Here is a 27808-nt window from a genome sequence, read left to right as displayed (position 1 = left end):
TTAAAGAAGGCAAAAGCCCAACAAAGCTTCCTCTTTAATTACTATCATCTCATTTCCATCACTCCTTTTCTGTGGAAGTCATTTCCATTGATACCATATTCATGGCAGGTTTTAACAGACAGGTATAACAAAACTTGAATTATTTTATAATTAAAATTTGTGAGAGCATGGAAAATCTATGGAGCTGATTGCTTCTCATTGTTATATCATTCCCGCTGGATTCCATGCAGTGAGTGCTCAAAAATAAACTGAAGGAACTTACAATGAGTGCATCAATTGCTTTTAAGCATGTATCTTTAAAATCTGGAACATTTTTCTTCAAGACATTCAATAAATTGTCATAACATTCACCAAGTAATATGTGACATTGCATATCATGATCTCCGGTTATATCCTAAAGAAATTAACTTTATTACCACAGTAAAACCAAGATATGCAAAGGGAATAATGGTATCAAAATGATTTCAATAAATTACCACACGTGATTCATATATGCACACAAGCACTTCGAAAATACTCTTCAACACTTTAGCTTCTTCTGGTCCCTTGAGGTAAAGAAATCATATTTATTCATATATATTATATTTCTACTGGCACAAAAATGTAATAAAATGTTAGGTAAAGGTAAATAAATTAATCTAAAGACATTTTGGTGAGGGAGATTAATATTTTGCTAGTAAATATTTACTCTGCTAATATTATAAAATGTTCTGGTTTTTCTCACATATTATACATGAGGTGTAATTACGATACGCCACCTTTTTATTTTATCAATTGTGAGAACATAGAACTCTTCAAAACAATCATTATGGCACTTACCTCTTTTGATGATACAAATATCTCATGTAATTTAATAAGACTCTTAATATCAACCGCAGATTTTTTTAAATTTGCATGAATTACATCTAAAAGCTCACGAAGAGAATTCTCAGCTGGTGTGATAAACATCATAATGGTATCTATAAGTGAGAAAATGTCCCTCTTTGTATATATTTGCTAAAAACCTGGGTAAAATCCTATATTAATTAAATATTAAGTCTTTAGCATCTAATGATATTGTTATTGATACGGATATCATGTCGTATTAAAAACATACAATAAAATGCTCCGTATTTTAAATCAAGGAGTAATCCAGTATCTCTTATGCAAAAATCATAGTTGTTATTCAAAAAGAGAAAATGAATGAAAACGTTCACATCACGTTAATGTCATCTATTGCAAATAAAACAACATCATAGTCACTAACGCTTATCTTAAATAAAAGCTATAGTTGAATAGACACGCCGAGGTAGGTTAGCAGCTACTTCCGATGAATTAACACAATTAAGTTGCTGAAGTAACGAACCCTCTAGTTTTCAATATGGCGCGTTTCGTTACTAGAGGCCGCAAACATCTAGTTCAGCGACATCTCATTATAGATATGTGAACATTGCGAGAAATGAGTCAGCTGTGAGCGTAAATTGAAGCCAATAAATGTACATTCTTATTAGTTCTGTTGTGTGATGTCAAGTGGTTCACCCTGCATTCTTTATCAGTTTTGATTTTATTTGGAGTTGAAAGCGGAAGTTGATTTGGTTTGTTCCATTATGTCAGCCTTAAGTGGAATGTCCTCCCAGGGTTCGTAATAAATATGGGCAAATAGCAGTATTTACTGGTTTTAAGGCAAAGTTTTGCAATTAAAGTTTTATTTTTTACTCAAGAGTTTCTATTATCTTTAACAGACGCGAACAGGCCTGAGCTTTATGAAGAAGTTAAATTATATCGAAATGCCAGGGAAAGAGAAAAGTGAGTTCAATGAAATACGAGCTTCTTAAAACATACCGCCTTGGACCTATTGACATTAGATGTTTACCTTTAGGTACGACAACTTGGCTGATTTGTATGCTGTAATAAACACAATGCAACATCTGGAGAAAGCGTATATTCGCGACTGTGTTACACCTAAAGAGTATACAGCTGCATGTTCGAAGCTTCTAGTTCAGTACAAGGCTGCATTTAACCAAGTACAAGGCGAAGGATTCGCCACGGTAGAAGCATTCGTCAAAAAATATAGGGTAAGTTCATTTGGGAGTTAATTTCCCCAATTGAAAATATTGTTGTGAGCATTCGCCGATTTCGTGATTTTAACCAATAATTGTCATGAAATGTGCATTTGTAACTAAATGAAGGCCGTCGTAAATGTTGTGCATATCATTTGTTTACAGTTGGATTGCCCAGCAGCATTGGAAAGAATCAAGGAAGATCGCCCAATTACAATCAAAGATGATAAAGGAAACACAAGTAAATGTATTGCGGATATTGTTTCGGTAAGATAGGTTGTAATATTTCCAAAGCCATGCTTGGTAACTCTTATTAGTTTTTAATTGCTCCATGTCGTCTTCATGTACGCATCTTTACTCTATAGATGTAATGTTTTGTTTCCTCGTAGCTATTCATTACCATCATGGATAAGCTACGACTAGAAATTAAAGCGATGGATGAACTGCAACCAGATTTAAGGGATCTCTCCGATACCATGGCCAGACTGAGCATATTACCATCAGACTTTGAAGGTCGTGAAAAAGTAGCATCGTGGCTGAGTACCCTTTCAACAATGCATGCTTCAGACGAGCTCTCAGAATCACAGGTAGGTGTTTTCTTAACTTTATAGAGTGAAATGATGTTACATGGTATTTCCATATACATGGTACCTTCGTGGTGTGAATTTCCCCCTTCAGGCTCGGCAGTAGTAAATAAATGATATGTTTAATTCGCCCCAAGATTAGGAATGTAGAGATATAAGGCATGTCAAGAGTTAGTACAAAGTCAATTAGAAAATTATTATATTTTGACGTAGATTCTTACAGAAAAATAATGGATTTGAGTAGGCATTCTTGGATTGTAAGAACCTTTATATTGTGTAAAGGCTTTCACCTTCATTTTCAATAAAGAGGTGCTCTTGAAGACTAAGCTCTTTGGGAAGATTATTATATCCCTGGAGATCTATTTGTTTCAGACCACAGTTTTCCTGGTTCGATTGAAAGATGGATGAAGGTCTCATTGTTGCCTTGTATCATACTTATGTATGCACTTTCTTGAACATTAGGTGAACACAAAGAAAGTTAGTAAATATATGTAAGCAAGAAACAGGTAATATCAAAGACTTTGCATTTCCATGGGAAAGACATCATTTCTGTTGACTAGTTTTGGTACACTGTATCATCAGCTGTGCGTGTAGCAGATGATGCCGCAGTGTAGCGAAACTAGTGAACAGTAATAGATTCTTTCATGTGGAAACACAAAGTCAGTGATTCTTTATTCATGCTTAAATGGACTTCCACAAAGTATCGTCCTCGAAGATCTCTCAAAATAGGTTGCATACTAGGATATACAAACTATGATCAACATAGGAATCATTAATTTACATTCAATATTAACTGTATGTATCTCTTTTGAATTTTAAAAATATTCAAGGCTTGGGCTGATGAACCCCTCATTAGATTGAATAGATCTGATAAGGAGCTGGATGGAGCCGAGTTTCATAGCTGAGGAGTATTTTTTTAGGGGGTATATTTGAGTATTACTTTAGCATACCTTTTCCAAGATACATGAGTAGAAATGGTGACACCAAGGAGTGTAGAGCAGTGAACTTGGGGTATGCTTCCCCCACCAAAATCAACTGCTATAATCTTAGTTTTCTTATTATTATTGGAAGAGTAGATCAGATGTGATTTATTAACATTGAATGATTAGCATTTTACTCAGTTTTTAAACCATTTAGAAATAAAGTTAGCTGAAAATCATAATAAAAAAGGATGAACCTTGTGGGGTACTTTGAGTCATAATTTTTGGAAGAAGAATTTTATCACTGTTGGAAATAAGGGAAACAGGTTGGCTTCTTTTGATGAGATAAGATTTTAACCGAGAGTGATGTCTTGTGCCAAGGGAGTAGAGCTTCAGGAGAATCTTATGGTTGACATTACTGAATGCTTTTGAGGAATCATAGAACAATCTTACAGCTTAAATTTTATTCTTGCTGGCGGATCTGTTTACCAAACCCATGCAGGAAATGTGACTGCAAATTATTTGTCTCCAAATATGTTAGTAGCTTTTTATAGTATACTTGTTGAAATTTTTTACTAAATTAATTAAAAATGGATATTAGCCCTTAGGATCTGAATTCATAAACACAGCCTTTTTTGTACTTGATAATAACAGTAGATATCTTCAAGGAGTCAGTGATAACTCCTTGCAGTGGCAAACTTGTAAGTAGGAATGATAGGGAGAATTTTATGACAAACTAATTGGATAATCATTATTTCATTAGTACTCACCCAGAATTGAAAACCAGATGTGAACATAATATTAGTCAGGAGGAAAGTTGGTGGTAGGAGTAAATAAAGGACAGGCACAATGCAACAATTTCAGAGTGTAAAAATCATTCGCCTTGACTGGGATCCCTCAATATCCGGTCGAGTGCTTTAGCCACTTAAGCTATCGAGGCGTCCTCTTAAACTCGGAAATTTTTCTCATCTGTATCTGGCACCTGTGTTTGCAACTGTTTATAAAAGGGTTGATGAGTTTAAATGTAGCCATGCAACCACAAATAATGAACATTGTTTGGGACGTCCAGTGGAAGTGACTTCCTCTGAAATTAATGACAGAATCCATAGCATGGTTTTGAGTGTTCTGTCAGTCAAATTTTGCACGGCAAATTGGATGTGAAATAAATCTCAACAAAGGGAATGCCACTGTTGCTCTTGATGGAGAATAAATGTTACTGTGTGGTTGAATCTGAGGTTAGTTTGGCAATATCCGTCGCAACCCTGATGAGTTTTTGTGTTGATACATAACTGTGGGCTAAATATGAATACCTTAATGTACCCCCGAGACAAAGGTACAGTTGAAACAGTGGGTTTCTAAAGATGATAAAAATGGCCAAAAAATTGATGGCCACAGTTTTTTGGAATGCACGTGGAATCATCTTCATCGATTACTTGCCAGAAGAACAAATACCTAATGGTGAGTATTATGCATTGTTATTGCATCAGTTGAGTGGATAAATGAGCAAAATACATGCTCCTTTGGCATAGAAAAAATTCTCTCTCGTCAATATAAAGTAGGGGTGAATTCCTGTACAGTTTTTATGGCACAATTCACAGAATTAAGGTTCGAATTATTGCAACATCTACCATACAAGGTCTGTTCAAAAAGTATCATGAATTTTGACTTTCCGCAGGTTACTTATATTTGATTTTCGATTTTTTTGTGGCATTATGTTGGTACTTATGTCGCTCACTTATGCCAAATATTTTGGTCATTTTGAACGTCCAGTTTATTGTTGACTGCTGTTTTGCTTCGATGTGTTTTGGCTTGTCTTCAATTTTTGCCTGTTCCAAAAAATGGATCAAAGAATCTGTGTCAAATTTTGTGTATTATAAACAAAATTAAGTGCGTGGACGCATTTCAAATGTTGACTGTGAGATATAGAGAAGCTACCTTGGACCTAAGCAATGATTATCGGTGGTACCAAATGTTTTCAGAGGGTCACGAAGATTTGAACAATGAAGAGCGTGCTGGATGCCCGAGCACGTCAACAGCAGACGAAAACATTGATGAACTGAAGAAAATAGTATTGGCCAATCGCCGAATCATCGTTAGAGAAATTGCTGAGACCCTAAATGGCTCGTGCCATTCGATTTTTACCTATGATTTTGGCATGACACGGGTCGCCGCGAAATTTTTAACAAAATTGCTCAATTTTTAACAAAAACAGCAATGCATTAACGTGGCTAATGAGATGTTGGACTCTGTTCCCAATGACCCAAATTTGCTCCAGAGGGTCATAACTGGTGACAAATCATGGGTTTATGGTTATGGTGTGGAAACTAAAGCTCAATCATGGAAGCTGCAGCATGAGCAAAGACCGAAAAAAGCATGCCAAGTTTGGTCGAATGTGAAAGTTCATCTTACAGCTTTTCTTCGATTGCAGGGATGTGGTGCATCTTGCATGGAGTTCTTGTCACAGGGTAGAGCAGTAAATAAGGAATATTGCCTGCAAGTTATGCACAATTCGCGCATAGAAATTCGCCTCAAATGCCCAGATTTGTGGAAGAACAAATATTGGCTCTTGCACTATGACAACGCCCCTGCTGACACATCATTATTTGTGCGCGAATTTATGGCCAAAAAACAACACACAAATGATGCCGCAGCCACCGTATTCCCCAGATCTGGCCCCCAGTGACTTTTTCTCATTCCCGAAACTGAAGAGACCCATGAAAGGACGACGCTACGCTACGATTGACGAGATAAAAACTGCATCAAAGGAGCTGAACAAGTTCACAAAAATGATTTTTTGAAGTGCTTCAAGGATTGGAAAAACGTTGGCACAAGTGTCTAATATCTAATGGGGATTACTTTGAAGGGGACAAAATTTTTGAAAAAACACAAAAGTCACGATACTTTTTGGGCAGACCTCGTATATCAAAGATCAAGTCCCCAGTGACTTTATTATATTTCCAGACTTGAAAAGATGGCTCTACTGTAAGCGATTCCAATAAAATGGAATACAGGATCAGCACCAGCACAGATGCCTCTTTTGAGGACATTGTAAAATCCTACTTTTTGGACTACTTAAAAAAGAAAGAGAAATGCTTAGAAAAGTGTATCATGCTGAAAGTAGATCATGTTGAAAATTAAAACAAAATCTGCCCAAAATAATTTGTTTTTCCTCTTTTGCTTAAGGATGTATATGGATGACCCACATAGAAGTAAAAGCTAAACCAACAAACTTGGTCATTGTTCAGGTCTAAATGCCACTGAGCAATCATACTGAGAGAGAAGTTAACAGGTTGTGCCAGCAATTAAGGGTGGTAATAGTAGTGGGCAGTCCTGGAAGGATGCATTTTATAATGATGGAGGATTGGAATACGATGATATGTAAAGGAAGAGATTGAAGTGAGGTAAGAGATAGGTTTAGGCACAAGGGATAACCACAGAGAAAAAGCAACAGAGTTCTGTAGGAGTCAAGGGTTAATGATAATGACCCAAGTACTTATTTGTAATTTATAAGTAATAATTTAATCGCCAAAGTAGGCATGGATATACAAGGAAAATGCCAGTTTTGTTTCCAGAAGAGGAGAAGTACATGTGATACCACTGCAATAGTGAGGCCACCAATAGAAAGTAACTTTATCAGATATAATGAGAATATATTTTTTTGTGCTACAGATTTCAAGGAAGAGTTAAATGGAGTAACTTGGTTAAATTAATAAACATAATAGATGATAGGAGTAGATTGGAGGGAAAGGAAGTTAGGAAATTTAGCTGCAAGCTGTACATGTTTCTGACTGCTCAGGTGTGTGGCTGATGGAGAGTCAGGATGAGCAGTGTTGGGATGAGAAGTAAAATGGGTGTTCATTATCACCCGTGATTTTCAATATATACTTTGGCACTTTTGCTTTTCAGCATTTATTTCAATGTGTATGTGGAGGAAATGGTGAAAGGCATGAGGGCAACTTCAGATTGGTATGAAAATTAGAGGGGAATCCATGAAATAGGTTAGATTTGGGAATGATCAAGCTTAAATTTGTCGAATAAAATGTTTTGAGGCATCACTATGTGGAAGGGATTCGTACCGGAAAAGAAAAAACTTTGTTCTTCCACATATATTTTATTATGCGTGACCTACGAGGTAATCCCAGAAGTACTCGACCCAACAAAGAGGAAAAAAATTTATTTATTTTTCAACATAATCTCCTTTCAGCTGTATAGACTTTTCCCAGCGATGTTCAATAAGTTTGATAAACTTTTTATATAAAGAACTGCTTTGCTCCTCAAAATAGCCATTAACTGTCGACATCTCCTCTTCACGGTTAGAAAATCTTTGACCACTGAGCCATTTTTTTCAAGTTTGTGAGCAGAAAATAATCCGAGGGGGCTAAATCTGGTGAGTAGGGTGCATGAGGGAGCAATTCAAACTTTAATTCATGAATTTTGGCCGTCGTAATAACGGATTTGTGAGCTGGTGCATTGTCTTGATGAAGCAACACTTCCTTCTTAGACAAATGCAGCCGCTTTTGATTGATTTCTTCGCTCAAATGTTGCAATAAGTTCGCATAATACTCACCATTGATAGTTTTTCCTTTTTCAAGAGTGTCAATGGATATTATCCACGCGCATCCCAAAAAACCGACGCCATGACCTTGCCTGGGGATGAAACGGTCTTTGCCTTCTTTCGAGACGGTTCTCCCTTTTGAATCCATTGTTTTGATCATCTCAGGTGTGAAATAGTGGACCCAAGTTTCATCCATGGTTATGAAATGGTGCAAAAATTCTGCTTTGTTGCTGTGAAACTTTGCTAAACACTCAATTGAAACATCTTCACGACACTGGTTTTGCTTGAGTGTGAGCAAACGCGGCAGCCATCTTGCACACAGCTTTCTCATGTTCAAATTTTCAGTTAAAATGCGATGTATCGCACTTTTTGAAATGCCTACTATGTCTGCTAGCTCGTGCACATACGTGCAGTGGACGATCATTTAGTATCACTTTTTGGATTTTCTTCACCGTTTCTGGAGTCGTTACCTCATTTGGTCAACCAATGCGATGCTCTTCTTGACAGCTGGTATGGCCTTGTTTAAACCTGCTACCCAATATTTTACTGTTGTAAACAAAGGAGCAGACTCACCCAGAGTGTAATCCAGTTCAGCTTTTATATTGATCGGGCTGAGACCTTTCAAATAGAAGTATTATATCGCATAACGATGACCAATTTTCTCGATTTTCACAAATTCACTGAAAACGTTCACTATTGACGGCTGCCAAACAAATACTAAAGGATGTAGTGTCTTCAAACTTGAAAGATATGCTTTATAAATTGCATAATTTCTGATACAGTGATAATCTTCAAACAACTACCACCATCTCTAGGGCAGGCCGAGTACTTCTTGGCCTTCCCATGTACGTTTCAGCTTACAAATTCATCATCAGGTGAAGTACAGAGGACACACAGAATAAAACTAGCCTTCTATAATAAAGACAACTTAAGGAACCCTTTTATCAAACAGAAAGGGCAAAATTCCCATCGTGGAAAACAGTGGAGTCTATAAATTGCATTTTGAGTGCTCTGCTATTTACATTGGACAAACTGGGAGGAAATTCCGTTAACATCTGAAAGAACAAATGCTTGTTTCAAGAACAGAAATCCTTCTTCCCATTTTGCTTAGCACCCACTGGGTAATAACCACACAAGTGACTTTGTTTCTGAGATTGTACTTTGTATCTGATGATGACTTTGTCGAAACCTAGGTCATGCATAATAAAATATATGTGCAAAACAAGGTATTTTCTTTTCTGATTTAATTTGTCGGTCAGCCAAGGGCTACAGCCATTTCTGAGCACATTAGAAAATCAATTTGATAGGTGTAAGATGAAGATTTATTGAACAAAATGAAGGTTGAGGTTTTTATGGAGGAGGAAGGCTAAGTTAAGTGTTAAAATTGGAGGGCAAAAAATTAAGCAATTGGAACACTTTACCCATCCTAGGTACTTAGACCAAAATGGTCAAAGTAGTGGGGACATCGGAAGAAGAATTGCTCAAGGCAAAGTTGTTTTCACAAGGAGAGAGTTGATGGCAGGGATATTGAGTGCGTAATTGAGAAAAGATGAGTGAAAATTTTTATATGGAGTGTATTTGTGTACAATGCAGAAACATTGTTGCTGAATCAAGAAGGCAGGAGTAGATTGGAGGCTTACTACCAGAAGTAGATTGGAGGATATACTACCAGTGTGGTATTATGAGTGATTAGTGGGGTGCAATCAGATAGTCATTTAGCCTAGTCAAATTTAGTTCATATTTTTAAGCTGGTTATTAAATGAAAAGGAAGTGATATATATATATATATATATATATATATATATATATATATATATATATATATATATATATATATATATATATATACATATATATATATATATATACATATATATATACACATATACATATATACATATATATACATATATACATATATATACACATATACATATATATACATATATACATATATACATATATACATATATATATATATATATATATATATCTTATTCATTAAAGTTATTTGTACATTTTGTATGTGTTGTATTTCCTTGACTTGACAAGATAATTTGAGTTGATTGTTGCATAGACGATTTTTGACAACACTTAACAGCATCCTCCAGGTTTCTGTTACATGCCTATCCCTGTTAAAGTGTTAGAAATTGAAATTTCCCAAAGATGGTTGTATTCGTAGAATCAGTGATTCCCTGTAAATAACCATATTCCTTTAAAAGTTATTCTGATTTTTATAAATATGCAATATCATTTAATATTATTGGATAATAATAAAGAATTTTTGTCTATTTTTAGGTTCGCCAGCTAATATTTGACCTAGAGTCTTCATACAATGCCTTCAATCGTATACTTCACCAGAGTTAAGAAACTTTATCGTTTCAATAGAAAATGGGCCTGGAATTTTTGTTCTTCCATGAGAAGATTTAATTTTTTTTCAGCCGCAAGAAAATTTGTGATCATATACATTTGAATGCAGGGATAACACTAATCTACTTCATAAAGACTTTTTAACGATAAAGAATTTGAACATAGTATGCTTTCATGCATACTGAAAAATATGTGCACGCTGCATAACTCTATTTCTATCATGCATTTTTAAATTTAACTCTGCATTCTGAGGTTTCACAAGTAATAGATGATGTATGTGGCATATGAAAGGAGAACATTATAACATGATTGCCTGTAATCATATACAGAAGTTTCGTGTATAAGAAAGTGAATCCATGTTACCTGCAACAGCTGTTTTTGTAAATTATTGTCACCACACCACAGGTTCTCCACACTCTTCATATGCACTGGTGATTTTCAATTTAGAGTGGCAGTGGTAGCTGATGGTAATTCATTTACTTATGATCCATCAGTATCATATTTTTATAAACTTTATATTTTATGTTAAATGTTAACCCAACCTCCTGACTAATAAGTGCTGACCATTTTCTATCTGTGCTGAAATGTTTCTCAAGTCTTGGCGTAATCTTTTGTAAGTTGTCTCTTTAGAATTTATGGAAAAGCATTTATTCATTTTAAATATTCCAGGAGATGAGGTATTAGAAATCATACAAGATAATGTACATACTGTAAATAAATGCTAATTTTCTGAGTATTTGGGTTGGTTTGTGGACCATTCTCAAATGTTTGATTGACTTCTTCTTTTTCTGTAACCCACTGTGTAAATCGTCTGTAAATTAGATGTATCAATAAATTGTACACACATGATTTTTTGTCTAATTCATTTTTGAAGAACATTTGAATTGGTAAATTTATTAACAATTCTTGGCATGAAAATTAATATGTAAAGATAATTTTGATTAATTGGTGTAATGGATTTTTGCTCGGAAATAATATTAGAATATTTCTTTTGAGTATTATGATTAATTTCACTGTTCCATTCATTATCAGGCTGTTTGTAGGGTTGAAGTCCATGTGTAAGGGAGATAGAGTAGATTATGAAAAAGCAGAAAAGGCTACTATATCATGCCATATATAAGACCAATATCATTTTATCACAATAGTTAATCATATCCTAACTTATGGTGAATCAAGAAGCACCCATTGTTGGTGAAGTAATTCTTGATTAGAACGATTTTTCATGTAGAGGTGAATAATACCCATTTGCCTCTGCCCATAGTTTTATGTTTTGTGTTCAATGTTTAAGGATAAAAAAATCAGTCTGAGTAAGCTGTAATGAGATAAGCAATTAATATTAAAGTAGCATTATCTATTAATTGTTGCAAAGTTATACCAAACCACATGAATAAAAAACACTACCTTGGTTTCAAAACCTTCGCACCATCATCAAGTGCTGACCAGGTGGTGCCAAAATAGTGAAACCCAGACTTATAGTTTTTGCAAGTCTGCAATGAATAATAATTTGTAATGAAAAATAGCATTAAGTTACTGAACAAGTTTCTCTTGGTAATAATACATAAGTTACTGTGTATGGTGTAATTATTGCCTTACCTAAGAACATTCATAGTGATGAAAAGGTATAATGACCATGGTGCAATTATGTTCATAGTTTGTTCTTGACACATTCTCATGATGTGTGTTTGTGCAAGATTTGTTCTTTTTGCATAATGAGGATGTAAGTAACTTTAAATAATAGATTGGATTTACTTTGAGGATACATTTTTGTTTAATTTGTGGTGTAGCAAACCAATGCCTTTGATGGCAGTTTGATACATGTAAAAGAGTAAAAATAAAAGCATCATATAGTTTTAGGCAAAGTAATCTTTATTGACAAATTTATCAGCAGCAATTTCCTAATTGGACTCATTATTCTCTAGTAAACATGTATTCACATAGTATGGCTATGTTAAAAGCTGTAGATTTCACTTGTATCTTAAAGTGAAAGGAGTAAAAACATTTTCCAGAGTTTTGCTACTGCAAATTTATTTTTTTTCCATAATAGGGAAATTGCCACTCAAAACAGTGGATGTAAAGGAAAAGGTTGCCTCTGTGAGTATGTTGGTTATTCACCAACTGACTAGGCACTTTCACATTTGTAAACATACTCAGTTTCAATATCATACTACCAAAACATACCTACTTCAAAATCCAAACAATCATCTTATTTATTTTAACTGCAAAATAATGCCAACAGTTTTTTGGTACAATCTGAATTTTTTCAGACCTCATAAGAAAACATTCCTTTCTAGTCAAAAGACCTATACATGAATTAAACTCTTATTACAATTCATTCTCAAGTAATTTGCATCAAGAACTCAATCTAACTATGAGTAAAAATATTTGTAACATGTGTTAAATAAATACAAAATGGTAATATTTTCTTGGAATTAATTTCACATCATTTCATTGAACATTCCATAAACACTCTATAGCAATAACATGAACAACAAAAATATTTTTACAGCCTAAATACCAGTGGTTTTGTCACTGTCCAATGGAAGACGAGTCATAATCTTGTTCTATATTACACACATATATATATATATATATATATATATATATATATATATATATATATATATATATGTTTTCTTAGAGGAACCCATTGGGTTTTATTCACCATGAATATGTGTATATAAATATTTGACATTGGAAGACATGGTATTGTAAATGAACAGTTAACTTACACTGTCAAAAATTTAAAAGACCTTTGTAATTTTTGAAGTTCATTCTATAGAATGATATACGTCCCAGCACCCTAATGGCATAACATTTATCTGACAATGGAAGACAATGTTTTGGAAGACAATCAGAGACATTAATTTAATTCATTATACTTTTTGGAAGACATCTTCATTCTTAAACTATTTTATACTGTATATGGAAGACATGCTCAATAACATATGAGCTTTATTTGGTTATCACGGTTACTGGTCATGACAAGCCTAATAATTTGGCCATTTATATTAATGCCATGTCATTAAATAACTTAGCAAGTCCAAACCAGAGAGTATCAATTCATACCAAAGCAATAGCTGGAAGCTATACAGTTCCATTCTTTATTTTTTTATATTGCTAAATATACGTAAAAAATTATAATTTTTCTGGTAAAAATCCCAGGTGATTACTTTTAAGTAATTACATATTTTGGATTATAGTTATAGTTTTCTAAAATTGTGAAAATTTCCTCGTAGGTTTTAAGTTGTACATGCAAAAACATGAAAACACAGGCTAAGTTAGAGAATGGATGGTGTCATGATTATAAAAGTGAAGCCTTGTTTTGTGCATTGGCCATGCTCTTCTTAATGCAATGTGAGCATTCACATTATGTGGCAAATGACACTCGTTATTGTAGTTCAATATAAGCCTCACAAAAGCAAGACATTCTATCATCAATGGAATCTTTCCATTTCATCCTTTTTAGCTGTTTATTGGAAGCATTAACTGCTATGATTGTTCATTCAAAAAGGCAAATTTCACATTTAAAATGGCTTCACTATTTCTGTGTGTTGTCATGCTATATGACTCCATGAATGCTCTGACTTAATCTATGTATGGATTCCAACAGGCATTCAGGATGAAAAAAATAAGATCAGGTTGAACATCACTCAGGAGTTCCAACCTTTCACCCATTTTGATTTTAGAAAAAACAAAATTTTGTTGAAAGTGAACTGAATCATTTTCTTCTAAAGGAGGTATCAAGTACATGAGGCCAACTATAAAAAAACATTTAAGCTCTGATCAAGTATCTGCATGCTTATTTGATATTTTTGCAGAATCCATTTAACTGATTTTATCAAAAGAATGGACTGCATGTGCATACCAACTAGTTTATATGACTCTCTCTCATTCAGAGGTGTTATAGAATGGTTCAAGTTCTATATACAAGTCAAATATGATTTACATACTTTTCCTACAATGCATTTCCCTCAGATATTAAAAACTACTTTTGTATAGCTATGTAGTCAGAATTATCTCAACATTTGTGGGAACACAGACAGTTAATGTAGTTAGATACAGACTTATGAACACTTAGTAACAAATGAAGGCATTACAGTTATTGCAATTTCCTCTCATGTACATTGCCATTAAATTCCAGTAATTGGCCAAGCACAAAGATTGACTAGATTTTAAAATTAACTCAAAACTTTTATTGGTGAAAGTTGTATTTCTTGATTCCCGTATGGAAAGCATTTACCACAGAAAAAACCGAGCTTGTCTTTTGATGGTGGACTTTTGAAACATGATCTGAGTCATATTCATAGCCTTGAATAATATTGTTTTGGCAAATTCCAAAATATATGATAAGCTAAAATCTGATTTTCATATTTGCTGGAAACATGCTTTGGAAAATTTAGTAAAATACCACTATATTAAAAAAATGCTGCATTAAAAATTAACATGAAAACATTATTTTCAAAAGATGATATTATAAAAAATATTTCACAATGAAATTATTTGCGTATGTGATATTTGGCCTTTTAGGTCATCTTTACAATTTTTATCAACAAATAGAAACATTTGAATAGTAAAAATATGTCTGTTGATGCATGGAAGACTAATAAAATGCTGTTGGAGATTTTCTTCAGTTTTTCCCAGGATTTTTAAATTACCAGATCATATCATGAAAACTTCGCTTGGTCAAGTTCTGGAGTGATACTGTTTGAGTTTGTGTTAATACTTTCATATTGGGAACTAAATTATTACTGTCAATTTACAAATGTACATAGCTCCTTTTCACATGCCCCAGCTATTCCAAATTCTATTTTTTTAATCCTTCTCTACCTTTTAACTCCAGATTCCTATATGCCATTTTATTTAAAAGGGGAGGCCTATTTCAAAAGCCCTGATGAGAGCTGAACCAGAATCCCAGACACCAATGATGCCAAAAATACAACCAAGTGCAATAACAAACCAGTCGTAGGCCACAGTTGATTGAGAGAGGGTTGGTCGCTTAAGTTTGAGATGAAAAACACAAGGCCAGATGAAAGAGAGCATGGTTCCAGTGAAGCTACCGATGAATCCCATAAGAATGGCAAAGTGGGGCACTGAGACTGCAAGCAGGACGGTGAAAACCACAACACCCACTCGAAAGGCAAGTCCCCACACCTGTTGGGATAAAAGGAAATTAGGCGTCAACTAATAGATTATCATGAGTTTCATAGTGCCAATGCCCTTTGAAATATCACAATATATTCTAAAGGAGGTCTCTTTCAAGCAAAATAGATAAACTGGATTCAGATAATGGTGGAGGCTCCTGACAGCCTTTAATGAGGATGGCTTCGATGCATGCAATTGATTTTGCAGCAAAACCCCTTGTGAATTTCATAAAGGTATTTTTGTTTGTTCAAGTATTCTGGTTACCTTACTTTCCGTTTGCATAAATATAGTGCCCCATTAACAATGACTCTCATCAGATTTGAATGATATAATTTATTAATTCACAACGCTGTAGGTGTATGTGTATCAATCCATACACCTACAGTATCTCATGCTTGGTTAATATAATTGACCAGACCTAATAAGTGATTAATCCTTCAATATCATCTCTCATATTTGATCCTTGTAGCTCAGTATTAAGTGAGGGATATGAAACTTTAGAGAAGAGGTGAACATCAAATTCTTTGGGGTATGTGAGAAATTCTGTGTTCGTTTTTATGGTTGAGTGGGTTTTGATTTTGGGATATTTCCTCCTAAATCAGTCTCAGGTGCAGTAGTGGCATGTAAGTTAAAATGTTTGGTAGACTGAGGAAAATTTATGAGAATGGTACCTAAAATTTGAGGATATGATAGTTTATTTTTTTTTAAATTGGTGTTTAATATTAATATTAAACATGGAGTAAATGGCTATTGTTTCAGAGAGCTATTTTCAATTCATAGTATCAGGGCTGCATGTTGAAAAACATTACATAGTTCATGATGGGTCCATATTCATTTAAAGGAGTCTAGCTTACTGAGAGGTATTCTGAAATCATTTTTTTTCCTAGGCTCTCCTCCAGATTCATAACCTTACAAATTTCTAGACGTGTCCTAAACCAGTCAAGACCAGCCGCAGCAACTTCTCTGCCAAGAGTGAAATTTTAACGCCCTCTTGTTCGATTTTTGAATTTATTACTCTGAGTTGATGTGGACATCGCTTCATTTAACTTAACATTTGAACTACTATAATGTTTCAATTTTCAAAAGATATTGAATATAATAATCTTACTTCCAAGTACCTTGCATAATTAATTCCCCTCTTGTACACAGTTTTATTGGTAACAATGGAGAATACCCACATTGTAATTTAAAAATAGATAAAATAGCCACATACTCATCTCCTTCCCTTGATCTTTGGGATTATCTCAGTGAAATGGTGGAAACTAGGTTTCTTTGTGGTCTATAATTTTTTGGGAAGAAAATTTAATATCACCTGTTTGTAAAGAGCATAATGGAAACCCTTCTGCAAAGTATCTTCAATCAAAGAGGACATGGTTAGAACTAAGATGTATTTATAAAGTTTTATTGAAATTCTAGGCTTTGTTTAGTATCCTTTTAGATAAAAAGATAAAAAAGATTAGTTATTTGCTTTGCAAAGTATCAAATCAAATAATAGAATACTTTGCGATAAAAATACAAATGCACAGTCATTTTAATTTTAGCTATCCCTATTTGCATTGAATCCAAATCCTGGACACCCTTTGATGCTGCATTGTATTCAGTAATTGTTGACACTCCATGAATAATAATTCTGCTTAGTTTCACATTGTCTGAGCTATGTTGTGTCTCTTTCCCTAGTTAACTTGTTTCTTTCACTAAAATGGCCAAAGAAAGAATGAAATCCAGTAAGATTCACTGCAGACCAAGTAACTACAAGTAGTAGAAGCAATGGCACAAGTTTACAGCTAGCCTTAAGATATGACTGTAATGACACTGCTGCCATGGTGTCCTACTGCAAAGTCTTAACTCTACCCCTACCACTGCATGTACTGGTAGCAGTCATGAATGGAGTAATCTGGCTCAATGCATTCTAGGGACAAGTACTCGTGCTGCCCACTATTATTTAATGGGATATTTCCCATATAAGTGGGAGCCAACCAGAATTTAACATGTTATTGATGTTTCCTTCTGCAGAGTTGCTGTTCCAGTTTTTATCATGCAAAAGTTAAAAACCGTATGCATAAATACGAGAATGACTTTCTAAGAAAAGTACAAGGACAGTACTATACTGAGGAATTTTCTGTGCAAATTTTGAAATCTGTGCAAAAATTTTCTGTGCAAGAATTTTCTGTGTGTTGCAGTTATCTCTCTTGGGGTCAAAATGAATAATAACCAAAGTAGCTGGTCTCTTTTTTTCTAACATACAAGCAGATGTCCAAAAGAAGTTATAGAAGTTATTTGGAATTAATGACTTCATAATGACTAGTCTTGCCAATTTTCTCTGTGAACACAAAAAGCAATAATTGAAAGGATATGACTGACAAAAGCCATGCTGAAAGTGAGGAACTTTTAAGAAAAATACATCTCTTGATTTCTAATGTGACCCACAGCAATCTCATTACTGAGAATAGTAAAAATGCTCACCAAAATTGACAAATTTTATTTTGATAAATTATATCAATTCTTCTCATAAAAACCATAATTACTCTTGGTGTACCCTTGATATTAATCATGCAAGTTGCAAAAAGTTTCACGGGGTATTCTTTTTTATAGAAGTTGGCTGGTCTTGCTGATCAAGAACAAGTAATTTTGGTATTGTGCATTTTGTTGTTTCATGCATACCTTCAGTTCTCCATCTTTCTCCCATATTGAAGGAAACAGGGTGGTTGGGCGTTCCCTGAAAAATGACTTCTCCAGTAATTCACAAGCAGCATAATATGGCAGTGGGTAGGAAAGTAATGCTTTCACCACCAAGAAGAAGTTAACCAATCCCTTGAATCCTTGAGAGTGCAAGTTGTTTGTGATCACCTGTGAGAGAAAATATAAAGAGGTAAAATATTAAATGAAGTTACATAAGCTTTTATCCTCTTTGTACATCAAATAGAACCATTTACATAGGTAGAAGACATCCTCATTTAAGTAGGTATATCACATTTTTGAGAGAGGTTAGTAAACCTAATGAAGTCAATCTTAGAAAGTCTCCTTAGAATGGAAAATAATAGCATTTAGTAGTATCAGTAGCAGAAGCAAAAGTACAGTTTTGAATGCTAGGTAAGGAGGATGGGGTTAGGGTTTATGCCATAGGTCTTTGCCAAAGAGAAATTTGGGAAGAACAATGGCAAAATTTCTTAAAATAAACAAGATCTTTGGATAAAAAAGAAGGGAAGGTGTCCTGTTATGTCTCAGCATGCCACCTGACCTCTCATATTATCCCAGATCCATGATATGTGCAGTATTGTTATAGACATAGAAATATCAAGCTGAGAAATCGCAGAGGGAGTTTTAGTATGACAAAGGGAGTCACTTAATACTCTAACTGGCTTTTATAATTACATTACAAAAGAGAATTAACTCCTGCTATGCAAATTATTACCATCCAATTTCCGTGCTCTCAGTGTTTTCAGAAGTTTTTAAAAATTCTTTAATTATGATAATCATCATCAGTATATCAATCATAAGATTGGTTTACTGTAATCCTCCATTCTTTTGATTTGAATGCTAGGCTGTATCTTCTAAGGAAACTAATTTGGTTGTTTCCCGTTGCCTTCTACATATCAGTACTGTGTCCGATTCCATGACTTTCACTTTCACCCACAGCTGTAGCAGTTGATAATGAAGCGATTTTCTTGATCTGTGCTATCAGTGCCTTATGGTGAAACTGATGCCTTTCATCAACATTAGAGGGTAGTTTCTGTTGTGGAAGTCACTTTTCTCATTGGCTCAATCCAGGAAATCATAATTACAATTTTTTCAAAGCTGAAAATTTTTGGTGCATTTTAGAATCAATCCAGCAACCATCACCTCCATAATAGTCAGACTTGTCCCTACCATTTCTTCCCTTCAATATGACTATGACATCCATCACAATGGTGATGGTCATGGAGAGGATTACAAACTGACTATCTGTCAATGCAATGAATCAGGGTTTCATTGGATTACATTTGATTGGAAAATTGAACATACGTTTTAAAAATCTCTAATCATCATTCCCATGCGATTTAATTATTATTTCTTTATATAATTGTATGATTTATTCGTTATTTCTTTAATAAAAAATGTTCACTAGGAAAACCAATAGCAAGGGCATGAAAACCAATATGAAAACCTAAGGGATTTATATAATGCACTCTTCTACTTATAGTGGAATGCATGAGTATGTATACTTATTAGGTTGTCATAAGTCTATTTTTGTTGACCAGGTGTTAAATTTGGTCTGAGTAACTATTAATAGTGAATTGCCCCTTCATTCTTGAAGCTTAACTCAGAGCTTGTATAAAACCAATATTTAACAATGGCTCTTAATGGATTTTTTGTAACAATAGTAATGTGCCCTACAGTACACAGGTACAGATATAATGTACATACATTGTTTTTGTAGATATAACTGATCCATGAGTAAGATTTTCATAGCGTGCAGAGTATTCAGAAAAATATTCAGGCAAACGAATGAAGAAGGCACCTGATGTGAGCTGATTTTATTTGCCAGCAGTTATCTAAGAAGAAGCAAAAAATCAATGGAGGTCTCATTTAATTGGGCATGGATAAATATTCAGTAAAAGTTCAACAAATGTCACCCAGAACATGCTCAGAAATGAACAAATTGATATATATTCTATGTAATTATTTCATCTCAAAATTGATATTTATATGCAAAATTGTATATAGTGTCTGAATATATGTAATGCATATAAATAGCTAATAAAGATTTAAATATCAAGATTAAAATGCTGAAGTAATTTAGTACAAGAACTGACAGTGACCACAATATGGTGGTTAGTGAACATGAGCTTAAGATAAAAATCTGAGAGAGAAAGAGTGTAGGAAATGAAATTTTAGCATTTTGAAAAAAGGGGGAGAAGTTAAACCATCTCAAGGAAAAAAAATCAAATTGTATTTAAAATCAAAAGAGAAAGACACATGATGTAGGAATGGCTTGGACAACTATCAAGGACCAACTCCTAAATGCACCAAAAAAGTGTTTGTAAGAGAAACACACAGCCAAGAAGGGAGTAGAGCACTAATGAGATCACTGATATGTTTAATCAAAGAAGGAAATGTTAAAATGGCAACACACAAGGTGGACATAGAAAGTATAGAAAGATTTGCAATAAAATTACCAGATAGTGGTAAAATTAACCGGTAGTAGTATAATAAAGGTTTTTGGGTGAAAAAATGCTAAGTTTATTAATTTAGTGATCATGAATTTTCTTAAAATAGAGCCGCAAGTAATTGATTTCAAAATTAACATAGTTTTGTGGTGGACATAGCAACTTGTGAAGCCATATTGATGAGGTTGATATTTTTAAGGAGGCTTTAGAGGAGATTGAATGAGTGAACTGAGAAATCTTAGGTTATAGAGTATTGCTATGGTACGGGAGCCTGAATGTAATCAAATTCCTTATTCAATTTTCCAGTACATGAAATGTGATTTCAACCACTTGCATGAATTTGCCTCAGAGATACATTTTTACGAAATAAGGATGGCATTTATAAAGAGTGCATATTCATTGAATTTTTTTTGAGATTCTGAAATAATATATGTAATATTTTATCCCCCAAACTTCCCTTTTTTGAGCTTTCCTTTTATTGTTATGTTGTCTATTCAGTTAGTATAATGGATAGTGGGTTTCTATCTCATTTAAGGTCTCATTTATAACTCTTTGCGCCCTTTTGATATAATTTGATATTTCAAGTAGGTTGGTTGTGCCCCGTTATCGCAGCTTGTTTACCAGAAGGTATACTGAAAAGTTAGACTATATCATATACTAATAACACTGTTCAGATTTCTCTTTTATGCACCTACATATGATACTAACTCAGAAACTTAAGACAGATTAGAAATCAATTGTTTACTTAGGTAAGAATTAGTGCCATTTAGGAAGAGGGTGGTTTAAAGGATATGCTTTCCAGTGGGTTATATTGCTGTAGCTGAAGGGCTGTATAATAGATGTAAGAGGAAAAAATTCAAAGAGCTTTTGTTTTCAATCCATGGAAAAATTAAATTGGGCGCACACTATCATATTTTGACTGCAGTACTTCAATTTTTCTTATTTTTACATGAATATATTATGTGTTGGTAAGTTATTTCACAATGTGCATTTGAATTGTGGCAATATTATATTTAAATTCAGGTAACCTAAAATAAATAAGTTATAAATATCTTGTCTTTTCAAGACTTTATGAAAGTAATCCAAATCTTATTAGTCTCATACCCAATATGTGAATGCCAGAACTAAATACTAGCATAATTTGCACCTGACAAAAAATGTTTAAATTTCAAATCGTTGAGTAATTTTCCTCCAATTCTCCATTAATTTAGTTCCCAATTATTAAAAGGGATGCAGTATCCTAGTGAAATTCAATAACAGCTGATCAGCTATTAAATTTGCTAGATTTCTGCAACTGCTGAGTTTTGCTAATTGAAATTTATGAATAGATACAAAAATGGAGCAATATGTATCAAATGTGAATCAAGCAAATTTATTTGCATGTAATTGGAAAAATTTATGTAAATTAATTTACCAGTTATATTTTGAGGAGAACTGCATGCAACCATACATTGTAAAATTCTAAAGGCATATTTCATGGAAATATGAAGAATTGTTCAATGTTTTCATAATTTGGCATGATCATAAATGTTATAGAGCAGTCCTCAAACTCATAGCTACATTTGAATTTTGGTGTTATGTAAACAATAGCATCGTTGCCATTCAAATCATGATAAAAAGCTGATAAGGTTTCCAACATTACCAGTCTTTGTTAATTAAATGGATAGTGGCATTTTCTCCTACCATTATCTCCAATCACCTCTAACCCGGCAAATGGTTCATCCTCACAGGCCAATGGAATCCAAATCCTTTGCCTGTGCTGCCTATGATTTCTCAGGAAGTTCTGGTGCTCAAAAAATTACACAGCTTGGGTGAATCTGAGAGTGCCTAGAGATAAGTGCTTGGGAATCAAACCCAGGTCCTCTGATCAGTAATAATTATTCTAAAAAGTCGATTCCTGCAGATACTGGAATTGTTTTTTTTTAATTTGCTCTGTAGTTATTGCTGTCATATACAACTTCATTTGCTTAAAAAATAATTGGAGATAAATCATTTGTGCCAAAAAAAATTTTAAATATGTTGAATGGAATTTTAATAGCTAAAAATGAGCCATCTTTATAGGAAAAACCTCAGTAATGATTATGCATTTGATTATTTTCTGTTTTGAGAAGAGCATGTTAATGGCTTTTTCATGACTGTAATTTCCAAATTAGTGACCAGCATCTAGAGCTATTGGGATTGCTTTGTCCCAATAAGTCGTACTATTGAACTAACAAAAAAGATTGTGGTGTTAATAAAGGTAGGATTTTATTCAATAATTATTATTGTAGAAATATCAAAGGAGATCATAGGATTCAATTGCATGCCCTTAGGGTGGACCGATGACCATTTTCCTTTTTCATATATATGAATTTCATTGCCTTATTACCATGATTTTCACTCATGTGATATTAAAAGTAAAATTTATTAAATAGCCAAAAATGAAGATTTAATTGTTTGGTATAAAGGTAAAAATGTTTGCAAAAAATAGCGAAATGCATATTGCAGTTTGATTATCCCTTAATCAGCGCTTAATACTTGAAAGGCATGCATAGTTGCAGCATAAAAAGAGGTGCCACTTCTCCATTTACTACTCTATATGACCAAAGTCATCTGTTCGCTGTATTATTCACTGTAGGAGTAACTACTTTATCATGGTCCATGTTTCATAATGCCTTAGATCAATTCTTTATAAACAGTCATCACGGTCACTTTACATTTTTTTCCTAATTAGATGAGATATGATTTTGAAACGTTTTGGAAATAAAACTATGTTGACGAAGTTAGTTTTATATAGTTAGTTTTTTATACACATATGTCGAAAATCCTCTCTCCTAGTACTGGAGCCAATTGACTTGAACTGATAAATCTTACACCATGATGTATTATTAACGTTTTGGGTATTAGGGATGAATTAAAAGTAGAAAAGTTTTGATACCTGCTGTGTGTCATCCTGGAATGTTAAGAAACAAAAATATCCAAAGAATGACTTGAATAAAGCTGCTGCAACGTGGGATCTCGATAGCATCCGTGAAAAGGTTGATGGGTCTTCGAGTGAACCTTCCAGTGTGGGGAGGAAGATCTGTGATGTGTAGCTGAAGACGATGACTCCAAGCGAAATGGGGAAGTTCTTCAGATCCAGGGACCACTTGACCTTGCCCCATCCCCAATCGCCGATTTGCAGCAGGCAGTAGCCGAGAATTACTGCGTTAATAACCAGATGTACGATGGTGCACCAGAAGGACAGCATCGATACCGCATGCAGGCTCTTGAGGAACGCCAACGGCACCAACAGGATCCCGCAGGCGAGCATCCACGACCTCGTGTCCATCCCCCCACCGGTTCGGACCACCACCACCACGGCGCCCCCGGAGTCATCCTCCGGCTGCTCTTGAGTCGTGGTAGCTGTTGGAGGGAAGGCTCCGATCATCAAGTCCCCGACTACGACCACGTACAGGATGCACGTCATCAGTAGCTCTATAATCTGCGCAGCGTTCACCACCCTCACGCCCCACAGAGGACCGAATACCTCCCGGGCGATGCCCACGTAACTGTCGCGAACTCTGACCTTGACCGTGCGCTTTTCCTGGCAGGTGCGACGCACCACGCCCCCTCCCGCCGCGACCCCCTGTTGTTGCTCTTGCTGCTGTTGTTCGACAGAAGTGGCGTTGGGGATGGGGGGAGGCGGAGGCCTCGATGGCGGGATGCCGTCCGCCAGGAAGGGGTTGGTGGGATTTGTCGACGGGGCGGTTGGAGCCGTGAACGGGTTGCCCCCGCCGTACTGCCCCGGAGCCGCCGCCGACCCCTGTTCGTCTCCCCAACCCGTCTGCTCCCCTCCTCCGCCGCCCCACTGCTCGGTTTGACCCCAGTTGGCGTCCCAACTCTGCGCTTCTCCCCCTTGGACGTCCCCCGTCTCGGCGTACGCTGGGGGCCCGGTAACCCCGTCGACCTGAGGAGCCGCCCCGGCCCCCCACTGGTCCTCCCCGTCCACTTCCACATCTTCGTAGAGGCAGTCGACGAGGATCTTGCCTGTGTAGCAGCAGATGTGCGCAACGCCGATCATGGCTGCAATAGCCCAGTATCCTCCCCGCAGTACGGCGAACGGAAGGGACACGATGAACATTCCCTGGAAAGAGAGGACATAAGTTCTCCAAGTATTCCGTGCTTGAGGTGCTTAATTCAACATGTGGAGCATAGTAACTTTGTTCCATATGTACGCCTTCCTCTGGAAAATGTATGTCGAAGAATATTGCTTGATTTTTATCTACTGAAGCGTATTAGTTACATCTTATTTTGACATAAGATCTTTATAGGTTCATATAGAAAAGATTATTATATGCGAGACAGATTCCACAAATTGGATCAGTTCAACTTTCAAGGCGTGAATAGTAAATTCATAGTCACCTTTCAATTGGAAATATTCTTAAAGATACATTCAGTGATACGGTGTACGTATCGTACATACATGTAAACTAATTTGAAGACATGAGCACCCATTGTTATTTAATTCATTCTTCTAGTTATTTGTGGCGTTCTTCATTATTCGGAGTAATATGGGAATTGTACCATCGATTACCTAAAATAATGTGCGCAACTCTAATTCTATGGTCGACTGAGCACACGGAATGCGAACCAATTAATTTTTTACATAATCTTTTGGAATTCTCTTTCTCGAAAATAATTTTCTTTTTTTTAGTTCATTAGGCTTCTATACGTTTTGCACCTAATTTTACGAGCCAAATCAAATTACTAAAAACTCGCAAGATATTCAACAATAATATTATGCTATCTAAATCGAAGTTAGGTCGATACTGGCCTCTGCAATATTAGTATCGGCTAGGTGTTAGTACGGTTTTATTGACGCAAGGCATTCCAAAAAGTGATGTTCTTTCGAAATATGTGCAAATTAAGGGAGAATTATTACTCTTTTCTAATTTGGCTATCACAATACATCCATGTATGGGGTATCCATAGTCATATAAACATCTTTATTCATAGCGATAAAACCATTTCAAGAAAGTTAATCAGAATATTTAATCATTTTTTTATTTATTTCTGTGTTCTCCGCTGGTTACGGTCATGGATGTGTGTGGTAATGCCGCAAGCTCTGAGTACGCATCATTGCTGTAGTGATCTCATGAATATTTTTGAGAAGATGCACTCCTCGTAAACTTTTGAAAAAGGATTGTTTTGCTTTCTGGCAATGAGTGAGGATTTATAGATTGAATTAATATTCCTGGGAACATTGAAAGTTGGGGTAGTATTTATGCATTTTCTAAATTATCAAATACATTCCTCAGTTACAATGACCATTCAATTTCCTAAAATCTGATGTGGCAAATGAACTTACAAGAAAATTAAGTAATTTCAACAGAAATGAAGTAATTTAATTCAACATACGATCAAAATTTGTAAATATTCTCTTTGTTACCATTGAATAGTATAAAAAACATCATGACCGGATTATTTTCGAATATACTTTTTTTAAGAAAGAACAGATAGTAGCAATTTTTCAATGGATAACATTTATTGTACGACCGGATTTCCATGTATTACATCATATATAGGGATAAAACTTGAAGATGATGTAATACACTGAAACCCGGTCGTACATATCAAATATAGTAGAAAATCGCTGCTATCCGTTCTTTATTATGTTCGAATTCCACCACACCACGCCTGAAACTATTCAATTCATTCTTTTTTTAAGCGCATTTTTGAAGCATTGTTTTATCAAGTTGTTTTGTTAATTCGATTTTGAAAGGATTTTAACGTTTATTCCGAGTTTTTTCATTACTATGGAGAGTGTAGAGTATGATTCAATGTTCCACTGGTATTACAGCGCGTGCCTTCAGGAGTGAAATAATTCTGCTTATTATTCGCTTCTGGATAAGTTCTAGGCTAGGCAAGGGAGACGCTGAGGACCAAAATGCTCTGAACGGTAAAACCAACATCAAACGGAATTAAACGCTAATTACATTGTTATAAATATTCGTTTGAGTTATTTCCTAAAATAAAGCCTCATTAGAATTTTTTGGCACTTTCGGCAAGTGTGGCTATTTCGTAAACGAAAAGAGCTTTCGGAAATCACCATGTAAGCCGGATGAAAGTGAATGAAATATTTCTTTGAAAATTGAACCAGTAAATTTAGCATTTTTAAAGTTTAGTGTGAGGAGACTAATCGGTTTGTCTTGTCATATGATGACTTTTTGTTGTCGTTTTTATCCATTTGATGGTAAAATTAGTAAAAATACAACAAAAAACGTTATCAATTTTTTAATTGGCCACGCCCAATGAAATATGGTATTATCGATTATATTGATATTTCTATCAAAAATACTTTTTATAATCAAGTATTACTTAGATTAGCATTATTTCAGCGGCCACTACGCAACACGTAGGACGTCTGTGTACGTCTTTAAAATATTTATCACCCAAACGGAATGTTCCCTCCAGTTTACGGATGTTCATTTATTTTTGTAGCAATAAATTATGAGAAATTCCGTTAAAATATACTCAAAGTAATTGACGCATACTCTAAGAAGTGAGCAAACAATTCCAGGCAATTCTCCTAACATCATAATTGCGCAAGGTGAGAAATGAACGTCTTTAAGTTGGAGAGATAGCGCTTTCCTAAAGAGAATATCGCACCACGCAGGTGCTTCGATGGCACGAAACAAGATCTGCTTCACGCAGTCATTATGCCAAAATAGGATCCATCAAGCGACGGTGTTGAGAATCCTGTTAGAATGGGTACCTGCAAATGGGGCCGTGGAATAAACTGCCGAGCGCTCTTAAAGGGGCTTGAGAAGATGGCGATGGTATTGACCCGGTAATGAAAAGCGAGAAAAGTGGCATGAGGGAGGATGAGAGAAAGTGATGATAGGGAAGAGGTGTGTGGGAAGTGAAAGAGATAGATAGATGGACAATTTGGACGAAACCGTGACCACAATCCTTAACCGGCCAAATCTTTCCTGTCGCTGATGGAAAAAAGTAGAGGCAGAGTAACGGTGGTAGAAGACTTAGAAAAGGTGAGAAGAGGCGAGCGCATTGATTCATCCCGAAAATGAAA

The 27808-nt window shown here is 35.1% G+C and overlaps 2 protein-coding genes across 2 annotated transcripts in view; one reads left to right on the top strand and one right to left on the bottom strand.

The window, feature by feature from the left end:
* Nucleotides 1–1428: 1428 nt before the first annotated feature.
* Vps28 (vacuolar protein sorting 28) lies at nt 1429–11317 on the top strand. The gene is made up of 6 exons (XM_071591955.1): nt 1429–1617; nt 1722–1785; nt 1859–2054; nt 2205–2306; nt 2429–2626; nt 10397–11317. The coding sequence occupies exons 1-6, from the start codon at nt 1587–1589 to the stop codon at nt 10463–10465; spliced, it is 660 nt and encodes a 219-aa protein (XP_071448056.1). The 5' UTR covers nt 1429–1586; the 3' UTR covers nt 10466–11317.
* A 1754-nt stretch (nt 11318–13071) lies between these two features.
* VGAT (vesicular GABA transporter) overlaps nt 13072–27808 on the bottom strand; it is a 36263-nt gene continuing 21526 nt past the window's right edge. Inside the window, exons 2-4 of the mRNA XM_071591661.1 lie at nt 23675–24862; nt 18272–18457; nt 13072–15619 (exon numbers count right to left, since the gene is read on the bottom strand). Coding sequence (XP_071447762.1) covers nt 15329–15619; nt 18272–18457; nt 23675–24862 — 1665 coding nt within the window. The 3' untranslated portion in view covers nt 13072–15328. The remainder of the gene's footprint in view (nt 15620–18271; nt 18458–23674; nt 24863–27808) is intronic.

Source organism: Hetaerina americana, unplaced genomic scaffold, assembly GCF_022747635.1.
Source record: "Hetaerina americana unplaced genomic scaffold, ioHetAmer1.1.p SCAF_5, whole genome shotgun sequence".
NCBI classification, from domain to species: domain Eukaryota; kingdom Metazoa; phylum Arthropoda; class Insecta; order Odonata; family Calopterygidae; genus Hetaerina; species Hetaerina americana.
This window is presented reverse-complemented; position numbering and strand designations above follow the sequence as displayed.